The sequence below is a fragment of the Lutjanus erythropterus genome, chromosome 11 (genome assembly GCF_056507025.1).
Source record: "Lutjanus erythropterus isolate fLutEry1 chromosome 11, fLutEry1.hap2, whole genome shotgun sequence".
NCBI classification, from domain to species: Eukaryota; Metazoa; Chordata; class Actinopteri; order Lutjaniformes; family Lutjanidae; genus Lutjanus; species Lutjanus erythropterus.
In genome coordinates, this window is record NC_139327.1 from 14,025,460 (window position 1) to 14,042,652 (window position 17,193).

General features: G+C 38.9%; 1 protein-coding gene across 2 annotated transcripts in view; it reads left to right on the forward strand.

Annotated features, from left to right (window-relative positions):
• The window catches only part of LOC146318751 (roundabout homolog 2-like), a 126,282-nt gene that overhangs the window by 74,045 nt on the left and 35,044 nt on the right, over positions 1-17,193 (forward strand). Inside the window, exons 7-14 of one of the 2 annotated variants that reach the window (XM_084730872.1) lie at positions 1,169-1,180; positions 2,119-2,243; positions 3,259-3,430; positions 8,325-8,530; positions 11,723-11,804; positions 11,923-12,088; positions 12,626-12,792; positions 12,882-13,003. In XM_084730872.1, coding sequence (XP_084586998.1) covers positions 1,169-1,180; positions 2,119-2,243; positions 3,259-3,430; positions 8,325-8,530; positions 11,723-11,804; positions 11,923-12,088; positions 12,626-12,792; positions 12,882-13,003 — 1,052 coding nt within the window. The remainder of the gene's footprint in view (positions 1-1,168; positions 1,181-2,118; positions 2,244-3,258; positions 3,431-8,324; positions 8,531-11,722; positions 11,805-11,922; positions 12,089-12,625; positions 12,793-12,881; positions 13,004-17,193) is intronic. The other variant, XM_084730873.1, reaches the window with a different exon arrangement.

Sequence of the window (17,193 nt, forward strand, 5' to 3'; positions counted from 1 at the left end):
CTTTTGAATCTAACAACACAAATACCTAAATATAACAACACAAATACCTAAATAGGTTCAGTCCTCAATAAGCTAATTGGTCCAAAACACCCACCAAGCACCAAATGTGAGTAGATTTAAATAAATCTTGGAACTAATGTTTTTTTTTAATCAGTTAATCTGATGATCCCAAATCCCAAGATGTCATCCTCAAAGTATTGTTTTCCTCACAACCCAAAGGTATTCACTCTACTGTGACAAATGAATAAAAAAAAAAACTATGAAAATTTTGACTTAAAATGCACCCAAACCAAATAATCAATTATTACAATAGTTAATTTTTAATTTAATAATCAATTGATCAATTAACCATTGCAGCTCTAGCTATCTCTTACACTGGCAGTGTTTGTACCAAAATTGTCACCGAATAAAAAACTATGCTCAGAGTTTGTACCACATCTTGGTGTTATTAATAGGCATGGTGCTTCTTTCAGGGACTTAATGGTGCATTCAAGTGCACCTCGTAAACTCTGTATCTGAGAGTATCTGGGAAAGTTTATATTATTTTCTTTGGTTGAAATAAGTAGACCTATCTGCCATTATTTTCTTGTTCACAACAGCATTTTTAATAATTGGATGCTAAAAACAATATCCCATTCATTTTTACATAGGCAGAGATAAAATTCAGTTAAAATTTTTTTAATTCAGTTAAAAAAAAAAAGAGGCTGATTTTGTTGTTAAAATTGTATGACATTTGGTGAAGAGTGCATTATGACTTATTTAGGGCTTGCCTGTCTTGACTTGGGACTTGAGTGTAAAGACTTGAGACTTGCAAAACAATGACTTGGTCCCACCTCTGCAGACAGATCTGTTAACTGTGTGAATGTGTTATTCCTGTGACATAATAAAAGTGTTACAGAGAAATGGTTCAGCCAGTGTTTTTTGGCATTTGTTACCCTTCCCTCTAATGTTGCCAAGGTGCTATGTCCTTGAGGCCCATGCCATCACCTGCTTTTGGTGACTGAGCTCCACCCTCCTCCCCCCTTTGAACTTCATGGATGGAAACCCAACTCCACCTCATTCATTTCTGATTTTCATTCTTATTTTTCTGTCCCTCTGTTCTACTCCTCTGCTCTCCTTCTCTCTGTGCTGTGTGTTAATCTCACCCACACCATTGTTGTGTCACCAGCTCGCCCCGTTGGTAAGTAAGAGCTGATCCCATTGTGCATGCGCTGCTCTCTTTCTGTTTTTTGATCACACACACGTATGCATGGACTGTTGTGGCATTCCACAAACACATTCATCGAACTAATATTGGACATGCATATCTACATTGTTACTATCGACCCTTGACTTCCCCTGGCAGACGATGGATTTACCACCTCACTTCTTTCAGATTTGGGGTCCAGATGCAGTATGGTTGATCTGCTTTAGTTCAAAAACTGAGATTTAAAAGGATGTTAAGGCACACTGCAAATTAGATTATCATTCATTCTGATGTTCTGGCAGCTGGATGAATGGCTTATGTGATTGGCATAGAAATAGTTCTGAGATAAATACGGAGACCTAATGCATGATCCTTTTTAGGTCTTGTTCACATTGCCAGCCCGAATCTGTTTTTTGGCATGTCCAGATCAAATCAGATTTCAAAGAGTCATTTGCGTCACTTGCAACGCGCCACATGCTGATGGCAAGAGTGCATTAGAATCGCTGCTTCTAACAGAATGGTATGGAGGACTACACAGAAAAACAGTCCATGCAAAGACACTGAAATAAATTGGTTGCTTACACAGACTATCTCCATTTCTCATACTTACACATTGGAAAACAGTACCATTACCGTACATAGTTACTGCTGCCTGCGTCATTACCACAGCAACCCTTGGAGAAAGGTTGGTGATGTCTTGACAAACAAATCCGACATGATCACTTCCAAATAACAGTGCGGACATTCTGTTTTAAAGATCTGATTTGAGAAACAAATCTGATTTGCCTGCAATCTGAACAAAGCCTTAGTTTGCAGCTGGACCTTTAGTCCAGGCATTTGTCTTTTAGATTAGTCTTTCTGCAATGTGCACTTTGGAAGTCTGTGCAAATGTGTTGCTGTTGTGTTATGGTTTATTTCACCCTTAACCTCAGAGGCGCCCCAGTTTGTGGTGCGACCACGTGACCAGATTGTCGCACAAGGACGCACAGCTACCTTTCCCTGCGAGACCAGGGGCAAACCTCAGCCCACTGTCTTCTGGCAACGAGAGGGTAGCCAGGTGAGGATACTGACAGACAATATGTGCTTGTTTATGTCTATTTGTAGGTATCTGTACATGATAGGGGATTAATGATTTCTATTTTAAACCCACCTTGCTATACAGACATACATTCTCCAGCAACCTCCAGAGTAAATGATCTAAAATATAAAATATGACCGAGGATCTGACTAAAAGGCTCAGCAGAGTGTGGCTCTGTTCCACATACAGATAATGAAGTGGTCATTTATCTTCAATCTACACCAGTCTGACCGGCCAATTCACCGAGCAAGAAACAATGTCATGTGCTGCATTAGAGTCATTAGACATAATGAAAGCAGGCTAATGTCCTTTCCTGCCCATCAGCTTGTCTGCTTGGGGTGCAGAAACGGACAACGCTGATGCCTCAATTTCAGGATCATGACTGCAGGTTATCACAGCAGGATTATTACTCTGGGGGTAAACTGCCATTCAGAGCAAGTAGGAAAAAGACACTGACCCACTTTTCCAACTGAATTGTACATGATTGTTGGAATACAGTGTGTAAGCATATTGAAAGCATAAGAACACAGAAGCGATTCCTTTAATGTTAGCTGACTAAAGATGTAAATACATAAAATACAATAATTCAGTTTTCTCCAACACTTATTTTGGCAAAGTAATTAGTAATTATAAGTCACAATTGACAATTAGATAGAAATGAGTATCATCTGCATAAAGTGAAAATACATATATGTGCAAGAATAGTACCAATAATTGATTTAAAGCAGTAGAGAAGTTTGTATGGGGCACAATATCTATTTTATGATCTGCTCAAAACAGCTCAATACTGAGTAACATTGTGAACAGTAAATAACCGTTTGTGAGAAGAAGCTGGAGAAGAAAGATAAATTTCTCACATTCTGGTGGAAAATACATTGTCAATTAGAATTAGAAAAGAAAAAAAACATCTTCAAAGGGAGGTTCAAACTGGTGGATTTTATACTTTTGGCTTCCCAATTTTATTTAAATTACTTCCCATTTTCACTCCCTGTAGGATCTCCTGTTTCCCAACCAGCCAACACAGGGAGATAGCCGTGTCTCTGTGTCCGTCAATGGGGAGTTGACCATTTCATCTGTGCAACGCTCTGATGCAGGATATTATATCTGCCAGGCCCTCACTGTAGCAGGCAGCATCATGGCCAAGGCCCAGCTTGAGGTAGCAGACGGTAAGGCTGGACACACACACACAGAAAAAAAAGATCATTTATACACATATACAGCAGAGGATCGATTTTTTCTCAGCCAAGGCCCCCTTAAAGATAGGAAATATAATAGGGATCTTTTCATGTATGTCACTGGGAATAATTTGATTTAGCACACTTCTACTTAGTCATGTGAAGAAAAACAAAGATAAATGTGCCAGAAAGATATTAAACATATTAAAAAAAACATGACAAACCATGATATATTAAATCAAAATCTGAAAACATTTCAGACTCCCTATCAGAGCGACACTGACCCCTGGGGTTCCCTGGCACTTTTTTAAGAACCACATTGCATATGCTGAAATATGAGAACTGCGTTTTTTTAGTTATGTGATTTAACACCAAGATGACAATTATTTTAAAACATTTTCTACTTACATTCTAGTGTTACGCCCTGTTAGGTACATTATGCATCAGAGAGTTAATATGCACAGTATTAGTGAGGACTCAACACTATTGCATGATTGCATGGTTCAACACACAGGTAATTTCTACAGAATGAGGCCATTACTTTTTTCCCCCATGGTATCATCTGAAGGGATTTCTCCAAATAGGTGGTAGATGACAGAAACACCACTGCTTTTCTGACGTAATAATATGTAAAAATGGACAAAGTATAAACTTAAATATAAGATATATGCTCTTTCTTAATATACTCTAGTCTTTTTCATATTTTTCTCATAACATCTTTCAGATTTCAGGCTGTGGAAACATCAAACATATTTTACTTAGTCTCCTGAAGTCACATTCTTTTAACAATGTTATTAATTTAAGAAATTTGTCAGTAACATTCTGTATATTGATGTTGGTGCTTTTTTAGTGTGATGCTGTGATGCACACTTGGCTTTAAAATAATACAAAATAACACACATAAGCTTGCACCTTTGTCCAGACCTTATAAAATATTGAATACCAGTCTATGAAAAGGCTATTTTTCTGCCCACACTTACATCTGCAAAGAAGCATCTGTATGTTCTAAAAGCCAGTCACCCACAATCATCCTTTTCATTATCACCTCACTGTGGTGGATTTGAATGGTCTGAAAAGACTGAAACTGCGTAAAATAAAACTCTCCTTGATGGAGAGACACTTTACACTTTTTCTGACGAAGCTTTAATGTCAGCATTAAGTGCTGAGCCGCTGCCAGCTGGGAGCTGTTTATGCCCTTCTCTCCATTTGTTTCTTGGCTTTTTCTCCCACACATTATTAAATTAACATCTGTTGAAGTGTTTTTTGGAGAGGAAATGACTCCTGTTCTGTCACTCAGAGGAGATGGATCAATATCCAGATCTTTGAGTAGATCGTGGGGGATGGGAGAAATGTGCTTGATTGATGGCTGTTGCTGTGATACCAAGTGAAGTTTTGCTTGTACAGTGCTGTTTTATAGTGTTACTTAAGATTAGTGTTGTCCAAGTTCCTGCACTGACTGAAAACTTTCCAAAGCATAAGATACATATGTATGGACAAGGGCTCCACCTTTGGTGTTGCCTTGGATGTATGACTGACAGTTTTATTAATTTTACAATTAGACTTGAGAGAATAGTACGTGCTGCAACTTAAAGATGAAGCTCTGAGACCTGAGACTCTGAGTCTTGTGTAGAATAATATAGTCCTGGACAGTTCTCTAAGGCTGTAGTCAAACAAAGAAACTCTAGGTCAACTGAAGTTCTTTCTATTCTTCGACAAGTTGATTGGTTGATAGGGGGAAAAACAGCTATAAGTCATCTCTAGATCAGTCAGTGCACTGAATGCCCTCCATCTGCTTGTTTAACTGGGTGCTAATCAAAGTTACAATGCAACCATTTCTTTTCCAAACATAGTTATATTGTTAGTTTCTATCACGTAAATTTAACAACACACACACAGTCACACCAGCTTCTAAACAAAGGTGCTGCAGGATAAACCTCCAGAAAAAGCTACATGAAAAACTGTCACTGGCATTCAACATACTACTCTCATTTTAGGCTTAACGTGGACATAGTTTCTCTAGACTGTCCCTCAATATTACAAGATTAGCCCAACCTTACCTCTGTCTGTGGGAATAGCCACATTAGCAAGATAACATGCAAAACAACACTAAAACAGCATAACACATGGCAAAGCTTGAAACTTTTTACAGGTCACAGTCAGTATCAAACCATGAATGAACTGTTATCAGTGCTTATTAATAAAGCAGTCCACTGGAGTAAAATGCACACGCATGTTGTCATCAAAATAAACTCTTTATACACTCAACTCTTCATTCCTCTGAGGCCGGAGGCCAATGTAGCAATTCTCACTGGTACTTTGACATGATGTCAATTAGTTTTGAGCTGAGTAAGATCACTGTAAGAACAAGACATTTGCACTCTATTATACACAAACAGCAGCACTAGCATGTTAGCTGAGAAGGCCACTGCAGCATTTTTTTGCTGAAAGTTGTTTGGAAACTATCGAGCAGACAGATGGTTGAGATGCTGATGCTGAGATGAGAAACTGGGTCATCATTTGATTCTATTGTAATTGCTGGCAGTCCAAGCCGACCACAGCCGCTGCCCTCCATGTAGGAGCAAGCTACACTTTTTCAAAGGCGTATTTCAAGCCTACAGGGGGGTGACTGTTTGATACTAGACAGATTTTGAGAGTAGCATTGTTTCAACATGTCTGACAGATTCCAGCAGACACTGTGGATGTCCTGAGGCTTGAGTTGCTACCAGTGTGATGCTTGATCAAAGACTGCACACCAGGACCTCGAGACTTACCTTTCAACTCTGGTCTTGAGCAGTGGTAGAATGATATTTGTAGAAACTGATGTTCAGATTAGAAATAATAATCAATATGGGTAACAGAAAAAATCAATTCCCTTAAGTGTCATGTTGTTGTTTTTATTTTTGTTTTTTTTTTATAATTCCTGAACATATTTTACATGCTAAATAACTGGGCTTAGCATGATGGGAATGACCATTAATGTGCTAATGAAAATTAGTATTGCAACTGTGGCAATATTATCTTGAACGATCCCTTCCCTTCACTTCACATTGCCAACTCAATCCACACTGACAAGCTACAGCAACCTCAAAGGGTCAAAACTAAAACTCAAAATTCCCCTTTTTTGCTGTGTGCAGTTTAATGGGCCTCTATTCATTTTGGCCCAACATCTTAGTTCATTTATCATTATTATTATTATTATTATTATTATTATTATTATTATTATTATTATTATTATTATTATTATTATTCATTTATTACACTAGCTTGATGAGCAACATGAAGAACAGCTAAATGTAGGGTTTTCTTTCAAAAAGTATTTTATTTGCCAATTTTATAAGCCGTATAGCAATGATGCTGCTGAAATAAAACTCAAAGACAAAACATGCTTCATAATATACAGTCTCTAGAAGTGCATGAATCAACTTTTTCACATCGTCCAGTGTTAAAAAAGCAAATAAAAACCACAATAAATTGTAACATCGAATAGCAATACATGTAGAATCATGGTACTTAAGAATCGGCACACAAGTATTATGATAGTATCGAATGTGGAATAAGTGTATTATCCCAGCAGTAATAATCAATATTTTAATAATCAACATCAGTAGCAGGAATACAGCTTATTAAGTCTCCCAACATCCTTTTGTCTCCAAACCTACTGCAAAGTAATTCATTTGATTTTGCAGCCTGCATAGCCTCTGGTAGTGATAAGTGATAAACAATCTGGAAATGCAACATTTTGTTATTACTTTGTCACTAAAGCTGGAGTGTATGATTGGATTTTTTTTTTTACAGAACTACAGCTAAATCAGGAACAGCATTGTGATGTTGTTGTTGGCTCTTTAATCACTTGGGGTAATGGCTTGCTGTCCAGTAGCTGTAATGTTTTCCTGAAAACACATTGCAAGAGTGTCTATCTTTAGCCAATATAAACACAAAGTTCCACATGAAAGACTGACCAGCGAAGCATTCATTTCATGTTCATAACACTTTTTCTTGTCACATAAATGCAAACAATTCAGCCTCCATAATAACTGGCATATCACATGTGGTGCTGCTTACTGTCCCCGCACCCAGTTGCACCTGATTTCTCTGCTATTCTGCTTGAGTTGCCGTGTTCCTCATTGTGCTGAAGGAGGTGTGATGAAAGATAAGGTGGGGGGAACCTGCTGTAAACACTTGTGCGAATGGAGACAGACCTGATAACAGTGGAGAGCAGCAGTGAGGAAATTGGAAGCGGGAGGTAGTTACAAGGCCTAGAGAGCTTCAACACTCCAGAAATTACTGTTGCAGAGTGCAGAGGCTGTTTTCTGGATGATATAACATGCTTTAAAAAGCTTTAAAAGAGATGAATTGTTGTTCTGCTTGGCATGCTAATTCATAGTTTAGCTCTGTGTGCATGTGTGTGTGTGTGGGGGGGGGGGGGGGGTGCCAAGAGGGAGGAGGTGTAGCCATGAGTCAGAGTAGGGAAGAGAGAGGACAGGCATGAATGTGTTGAGAGGTGTTATAAAGAAGGTATGGTAATTAGCGCCACGGGTGAAGCATCGTTAATCCTCACCTAGTAATTAAAGCTCAAAGGTGTGATGCAGTGCCATGAGCACACTGCCCTACTGTGGAAAAGGCTCACAAAACAGTCACTTCCTCTCACAACAAATCCAACAGATTGAACCCTAACATCTTGGGTCTGCAACCACTAACGCAATTACTGCAATCACAAATTAACACCTTGTGATAAGGTCATGTGTTTTTTTTCACAAATCCATCAGGCGAAATCTAACCAGTTACAACAGAGAGTCATTGTTTCACGCCAAGATAACGATATCAAAATTACAGTGCTAGAAATGTATTCAAATAATAATAACACCTGTTCAATTACTATCCTTAGCTCTGAAGGACCGCCCGCCACCCATCATCCGGCAGGGCCCATCCAACCAAACGCAGGCGTTGGGAGGCGTGGCTCTACTTAGGTGTCAGGCGTCAGGGGACCCAGAGCCTACGGTCACCTGGAGGAAGAATGGGGCCAGTCTGCTCGGAAAGGACCCACGATTTTCCCTGCTGGAGCATGGCAGCCTTCAGATCCAGAATACCAAGGTAGGTTATAGCGGATTACAGAGAGATACACTGGAGTTAGCGTGCACCGCTATGCCTGTAGCATCACATGGCAAAATGGCCTACCAATTATAATGATTTAAAGGACAGCTTATTGCAATGACTTATTTTTGTAGTTTTGGTTATCAGCATCAATTACAATATATATCATCAAAATATACGATGATAACTTTCCACTTACTAAAGTAATTGCTCAGATTTGAAATGCAGCGACTCTGCTACAGTTAAGTTCTATTGAGAAAGCCAGACAATGGACTCCTCCTAAGTCCCGTCTGTTTTTGTTCTGTGCTACAATAGCAGGGAGCAAGTTTGGTACCCAGCAGAACCTCGGTCAGCTTTCTCCTTGTACTTAGATATGCTGTGTTAGGCTTGTCTATGTTACTTAGCTACTGTTTTGCTGACATTAGGAATCAGATGTCAATAGGTACCTAACAATTGGTGTAGATTAGCTTACTCATTCGAAAAATGTTAGCTAATTAGCTGGCTAATGATTGATAATAGCAATTTAGCTACTGTTTTGCTAACATTAACTAACAAAGCACATAGCATCTCTAAGTATTTTGCAGTGCTGCTGCTGCTGATAAGGGCTAATTTTTTATGCCACATTTTGGGCTAGAAGTTCACTCAAAGTGCTATTTTAATATTGTCAAACTTAACATTACTTTTCAGATCTACTTATGTAAGACTGCACTTTGAGTGAACTTCTTTACCTAAGCTGACACGGCAAATAAAACCCTAGTTGAGTAAAATCAAAAAGGCTCTGCAGCAAGTCGCCTTACCTTTTTAAGCTTTCTCAACTTTTTTCCTACAGTGAATGAAATTCCAATCTTATTTTTACTGATGAAAATGATTGCCAAAACCACACAAATTATGACGTTCTAATAAACCAGAATTGTCATTTAAGCAACCTGATTCTGAATGATAACAGGCATGCTGCTAAAAGATTCCCCTCCTTTTTGCTGTACCTGAAGTGGTACAGGCAACTAGCAATCAAGTTTCACTTGCAATAGTTCCATCAAGATCTGAGGATTAAATAATAAAAACAAAGGACTGTTAATTAATGTTTGAGGGAATGTTTTACCCCAAAATGAAAATAGAGTTGTTTTTCTCTGCACCATATCAGTAAAATCTCTTTTAGATATGCGCCTGCAAATAATCACACTGTGCACACATTTCATGTTCTTCTTACCTGGAGGTCGTATACAGCACAGTGTAACTGTTCTTCAGTGGGAAGGACTCCTTAATTCTTCATCTATTTTTCATTATTTTGATGACCTATCTTTCACAGCACTGTAAATACAAAAAAGATCTACATGTGTTGTATGCACATAGATAGACATAAAAACTCATGTGCTAGTGTTTAAGGTTTTTGTTTTTGCACATCTCATCCTTCTATTGCATGTGAAAGATGAAAAAGAAATTCTCTTATCTCCCAGCTGATGTCATCTGAATGTAATTCAAATGGACAAGTGCAGTCAGGTTGCTTTTAAAAGATGAATAGCGAGTATTGATTTTTATAAGTTGTTAAACGCTGCTATTTAGTCTGAATCTCTGAGGCTGCAGTTAGATTCAAGGACTCAAGGACAGGGACCTGTGAGAGGAGTCTAAAGGGGCTCATATAATGGAGGAACTGCAATATACAGTGTCCTGTCACAGTGTCAAAGTGCTCTTTCTGTGTCACTCCTTCTTCTACTCTCTCTTGAGAGATAGTGTAGTCGTCAGTGGCTCCTAAGGCATTGCCTATATAAAATAGATTGTCATATCACTTATATCCTGTGTCAGCACTGATGATGATAATGTTGATGGCTCTGGGAATGGGGGGGTGGGTGACTATTATTGGAGGAAATCAATTAAGAAAATTAATGTAAGCTCTTACTGGGCTCTTTTTTTCATTGGCCGGTGTTAAAGTTTCCTCTCATCCACTCTCCGGCTTTTCTCGTGCCAAATGCGGGCCAGTGGAGGTTAATGCATTTTTACTGTACTACTAGCTGTGAACCTCCTTCAAAAGCCCAGACTGACGTAAGAGCTTGTAGAAACCATCAGGGATCAAAGTTACAAAAGCTATTGGATTCAGTAGAACACAGCAACCGAGCAGCCTGAAAGCTGTATCGTTTGTGATGTGGATGAGCTGAGAGAATCTTAATGGGCATTTGGTTTTTAGTGTTGAATTTGGTTTCTTTTACAACTCTGAAATCAGCCCAAGTGTTAAAGTTGTCATGCTGCAGATTAAAGGGATAGTTGAAGTGGAGTTGTATGAGGTACTTATCTGTAGTCAGTGTATATTAGCTACAGTTGGTGCCAGTTGGCATGCCCCCAGTTTGGGAAAGAAACAGGAGTACCAGAGTAGGAGGTGAAGCAATGCAATGCTGTGAACGGGGTCGACAACAATAGATATTTCAGCCACTTAGAAAAGGTCCATCTAAAAATGATCAATATCAGTTTAAAAGTATGCAGTATCTAGAATATTTTCACTGCTTTATAGCCTTTTCTGATGGAAATCATCTGCTATATAAGGCAGATATTGCCTCCTCCAGACCTGCCAAACTCCATAGGCAAAATCTGTCATTTAACCTCTCAGAGCACGGAAGTTACACGTCTACCACTGCCTCAATCTGGTAGTTTGTTTGTGTTATTGTGTGACTTTGGTGTTTAAAAGGATAGTTTGGATTATTTGAAGTCACACAATAACACAAACTAACTAACAGACCAAGGCAGCAGTAGACCAACGACTGCTGTGTTCTGTGACGCTAAATTGCTGATTTTACCTATGGAGTTTGGTTGTGTTGGAGAGAGCAATATTTGGCTTATGTTATCAGAAAAGGCTGTCTGGATGCTAAGTAAACTGTGAAAATATTCTAAATATAGCATACACTTAAACTGATATTGTTACCTGATACTGTTTTTTTTACATGGACTGGAGTCGCATATGATACCAATACCACTACGATACCTTTTGTTGCTGACCCTGTCCACAGAAGTACATTGCTAAGCTTATCTGTGCTGGTGTGCCTCTCTGCTTCTCCAAACTGGGGGTGTGCCGACCGCCATTTACTGTAGTTAATGCATATATTATCGATAAGTACCCCATACAACCCCACATCAAATAATCTGAACTATTGCTTTATGGGAGCCTGTTTGAACATTAATGATTGTATCATAATCTGTCTTCCTTAGCTCTCCGACGCTGGATTGTACACTTGTGTTGCTACCAGCTCCAGTGGAGAAACATCATGGAGTGCCTACTTGGATGTCAGAGGTCTGCTTCAGTAGAATTAATTCATATGAACAATTAACATAATTTCATGCATATCAAGCATAACATGGCTGCTTTGGCAGGTATTAATTTTGTGTCTCTACATTTCCTCCTTTGCCAGACTCGACTGACCTCATAGACTTCATGTCTCACAATGCAACCGCCCTCCCAGGGCCGCCCTCCAAGCCAGAGGTCACCGACGTTACCAAGAGCAGTATCTCGTTGTCATGGGAACCGGGGCCAGAGGCAGGCTCCCCAGTGTCCTCCTATGTCATTGAGGCCTTTGGGTATGTCTGTGACCTATGGCCCTGAGCTACATTTAGTGACCCCGAACTTTGAAGGCAGTAACAGATGTGGGGTGTTTCTGTGGGGAATTCAATAAAGCCATGCACTTTCAAGCAGAATATTCTGGATGGTTTATCTCCTGTAGTTTTACAATTCATCTCAAAAGGGTTGAAAAATGTTCTAGTATTTAAATTTGAATGCTAATTATTTGGCAAATAAAAGCGCACTTCAAGCAGAAAATGATTGGCATATGAGAATTAGCTTTTTGCTTTCCTTACCAAATACTTGACTAGAAAAAAGGATGAGAAAGATGAAGGTGATTGTTATTCTGATTACGCTTTTAAATGATGAAAGGAAATATTTCAAAAGATTTCACAAGTTAGTATGGCACATCATTACTGTGTGACATGTGATTTTTGCTCCCAGTCTCTAGGAGCACAGCCCACCAGTGTTTCCCCAAATAACCTATCTAGGTTACTTCTATATTAATGAAAAGATTCTACGTAATTAATTAGATTTAATCATGCTTTTTTCCACAGCCAGTCAGTGAGTAACAGCTGGCAGACGGTGGCGGACCACGTGAAGACCACTGAGTTCACAGTCAAGGACCTACGACCCAATACTGTCTACCTGTTCATCATCAGAGCAGTCAATGCTCAAGGGCTCGGGGACCCCAGCCCCATGTCAGAGCCTGTCCGGACTCAAGGTACAGAAATAAGAATGGATTGTAATGAATCCTTTGTGATAATTAGCACAGTTCAGTTCTACATTACTATATTTCTTTGTCTTTGGCAGACATTAGTCCCACAGCACAGGGAGTGGACCATCGGCGCGTGCAGAAGGAGTTGGGGGACGTTGTGGTCAGCATGCATAACCCTGTGGTCCTTAGCTCCACTTCAGTGCAAGTCACATGGACTGTGAGTACTTAAAACATTTGAAACTAGAATTACTTCTTGCTGTTGTATGCCTCCGCCAACCAGTGCAGTTTACATACATGTCTGCATAGACTTATATAATGTATGTAGTGAAGACTTTGAAGGACAGGCATTGCAAGTGTATTTTTGGCAAAATGGAAGTTATCACTATATTGACTTGTCTGATTCCAGTGAATAATTTCCAGCGAGAAACATGTTGTCTTCTCTTAGAGACTGTTTTTACAGAGGAGTACAGAGGACTGATAAAGAGCTGAACATAATGATATCACAGTGATGTTGACCTATGACCTTTAGACATTAAATTTCGTCACTTCATCATTTTATCTGAATGGATATGTGTTGTTTTGGTGTGGGTTGCAGAGTTTATAGATATTGGCTGAAGAGATGCCTTCTCTCAAATATAATGGGACAAAGTGGCACAAGCCTGTTGTACCAGGCACCAAAAAGTATATTTTAAAAAATCTAAACAAGTGTCTCTTTCCAAAAATCATGATTCTGTTGCTCAAAACAATCCACAGACTTTGTTGTGAGCAGTTTCATGTAGGAACTACTTTCTTTCTGCAGTAGAATAGAAAGAAAGTAGTTTCTCCATGAAACTGATCATAACAAGATTTCTAAATTATCTGGAGTAACTGGGTCGTGATTTTTGGAGAGGAATGCTGGTTTTGTGCCATTTTGTTCCATTATATTGAAGAGTTGATATTTCCAAAATTCTGCAACTCATGCCAAAAATCTATTTAGATGGACAGTGCTACAGGCCAGGGCAAAAAATGTGTATTTTTGATTTTGAGGATTGTCCCTTCAACCTTTGACTTCCAAACTTTATCCCTTAGTTCAAGTGGATGTTGCAAAATGTGAAGAATCCAGGTCCTCCTGAGATATTGTATTCACAAGAATGGGACAGATGCGAGGTCACAGTGACCTTGACCTTTGAGCTCCAAAATCAGATCAGTTCATCTTTGAGTCTAACTAAGACATTTGTGCCAAATTTGAGGAAATTCTGCCAAGGCGTTCTTGTGATATCACATTCATAAGGATGGGACAGATGGTGGGACAACCCCAAAAACATAATGCCTCCAGCCACGGCTGTAACAGTGGTTTATAGTTATTGTGACTCTTTTACCTTCCGAGCAGCAAACAGATCTTGTCTGAGCTTGTTTCAGAACTTTATGCTTGGCATGTGAGTATGTTTTGGATTAGCTGACAGACACACATGCTGTGTGGGATTCATAGCCTGAACAGCTGGTGCTCCATCAATTTAGAATGGTTTGAGGTGATGCAGGAATCAAGACTAATGTTTCTATTCAGGACAAATACATCACCATTAGCTCCTACATGTGTCACTTCTGGAGGCAGTTTGCAGTCAGCCCTTTATCTGGGAAATGTTATTTCTGTCTGTTGGCAAGGTGTCCCTACTGTCTGCTGCTGTAGGTTAATGACACACCTAGGATGGGCTTACGCTTGTCTGCTATTTCATGCTTGTCAGTACGACGACCGTGTACTGTAATGCTGCCTGCAGACTGACACAGTGACAGGATAAACCTGCATTTGTGGTTGAGCTGAATGGGTCTGCGGACAATATTCGATCAGGCTGCATTTGCAGGAGAAACACTCATTCATTACCCAATGTCAGACAGAGGTTTCTCTATTAAAGTGGTTTGTGTGCACTGTTGGATTTGGTCTGAAGTCTCTGTTGCTCCGTGAATGTCCTGTGGGAACAGTTGCACAAATGTATTTCAGTAAAGTTTAATTGGACAATCTGTTACCCAGCTAAATGTCAGGTGACAGAACAGACATGCTGGAGTGTCACTCAACGAGTTGCCTGTAACCATAACTCTCATTCCAGACTTCGTCTTAAACCCAAACTTAATCTTGGCCTGTAAACTCAGTACTTCTCAGACTTTATTCACTTGGTTGGTACTGTTGAGTGTGCTTCAGGGCTGAGACAATCTGTTGACATAATTGACATCGTCAGTTGCAGACATACATTACATACATTGACAAGACAGCAGCAAGAGAGCACTGTCTTGTTTACTTTTTGTCTCCACCCAAGCATGACATATTATATCATATATTCTGCTAATAGTAGTAGTCTCTCAAAAATAATTTTCTGAATGTTTTTTCATTGCCCCCACATTAAAAGTAAGTTATGCACTGACTTCTGTCTTCTGTCTATGGCTGACTTCTATTTCCTGTTTGTTTTTTATTGTCATGTACGAGTCAGAAAGTGGCTTAACTAAAGTTACAGACTGTTGCTACAGTCGCACTGAAGCAAAAACACATTGGTTAGTGAATAACTTAACTGCATATTACTCCAAATAAATCCATGTCATGGAGTTTAAGTTTTAAGTCAAGTACTTAAATAAAAATCCTGATTCTGCTGATAAAGGGTTTACACAATGATTAAATAAATAAGCATCACAGCAGTCCTTTTGAGTTTAAGGTCCAGTAATTTTCTAATCAGGCATGATTAATTGTTTAAGAAATATTTGTTTGATGCAGCTGCAGTACGCTTTTCTAAGAATTTCCTATAAGATAGCCACAGGGCAGCAATACAAATTCCCCTGGTTTTATTTCAGATCATGAATCTGCAAAGCTGCTACTTCAAATAACACACATTTAAAGTGTTTATGGAACTCTGTAATCATATTTATAAGATATATGTTTGCTGTTTCATGTGACAGTAACTTAATGCAAGATTTCACCACACTGAAGTACAAGTGTGCAGTAGAGACACTAAGTCTTGATTAATTCTGCAGCTACCTTCTAAGACAATAGGAAAGCGAACACAAAAGAGGGTGATTTATTTTGATTCAGTCTTCAAGCACATGAATTCTTTTTCAAGTATCATCTTGTGTTTATAAGGCTTTTTAGATTCATAAATCATTTTGTTAATGACATGTGGACTGAGGCTACAAAGACAAATAGAGAAGAAAAGGAATCCATCCTAATATATCATCCAAATATATTTTTTCTTCATCATTAGCATTTCACAACACAACACACAAGTTAGCTTTTGTGTGTATTGGCTTAAATATACTCTTAAAGGGACAATTCACCCCAAAATCGAAAATACATATTTTCCCCCTGGCCTGTTGTGTTATTCTAGATTCTTTTTGGTGTGAGTTCCCAAGTTTTGGAGACATCATCCTTAAAGATGTCTGCCTTCTCTCCAGTGTAGTGGGACTACATGGCATTCGGCTTGTGGTAGTATACATGGTTAATAACACTACAAATCAGGAGAAAAATCTGTGATCTTGATTTTGGGGTGCCCTGTCCCTGAAAATTTTGATCTCACCTAAGAATAAATGGCAAGTATGCCAGTATTGATAAATTCCACAAAAGTTAAATTGTTTGCACGCATTTTAAGATCAGATCTGTGCGAAGAAGAGACTCATGCATGTGTCCCATGATGTACATGATACTTCACAGACTTTATGCAGCTGTTGGGTATGCTTTTCTGAGAATTCACCACAAGGCAGCAAAACAAATCCCCTCATTTTATGTTAGATCATGGATCTGCAACGCTGCAATCTCAAAAAAACAGATTTGTGCAAGAGACTAATCTATACATTTAAAGTAAAGAGTGAATGTAACTGCATCATATTTGTAAGATATATGTTTGTGATTTCATGTTACAGTAACTTAACGCAAGATTACACAACATTAAAGTACAAGTGTGCAGTAGAGACACTGTAGGTCTTGATTAATTCTGCAGCTGTTTTCTTAGGCAAGAAGAGTGAACATAAATTAGAAGAGAAGAGGGTAATTTATTTTGATTCATGGCTTCAAACATAAATTCTTTTTCAAGTAACATCTCTTTGTGTTTATAATGCTCCTAGATTCACAAATCATTTTGTTAATGGCATGTGGACTGACGCTACAAAGAGAGAAAGAAGAAAAGAGATCCATCCTAATATATTTGGACTGGTCTGATGGTAAAAAGCTGCTTTATATCGCCTGTAAGAGCATTTTCTTGCTTCTGTCAGTGTTAACAAGCCATTACGAAGAGTTGTACTGTTACATATTTTACTGAGGAAAGAAAAAAAACTGGACAATTTTGATGCAGTGTTTTGTGTTCATATTCTGCTGAAGATCTCATGAGGTATTGCAGACTCAGGGGTACTTTGGCAAATACACTACGAGACTCTTCTCTTGGTATCTTGCTTCTC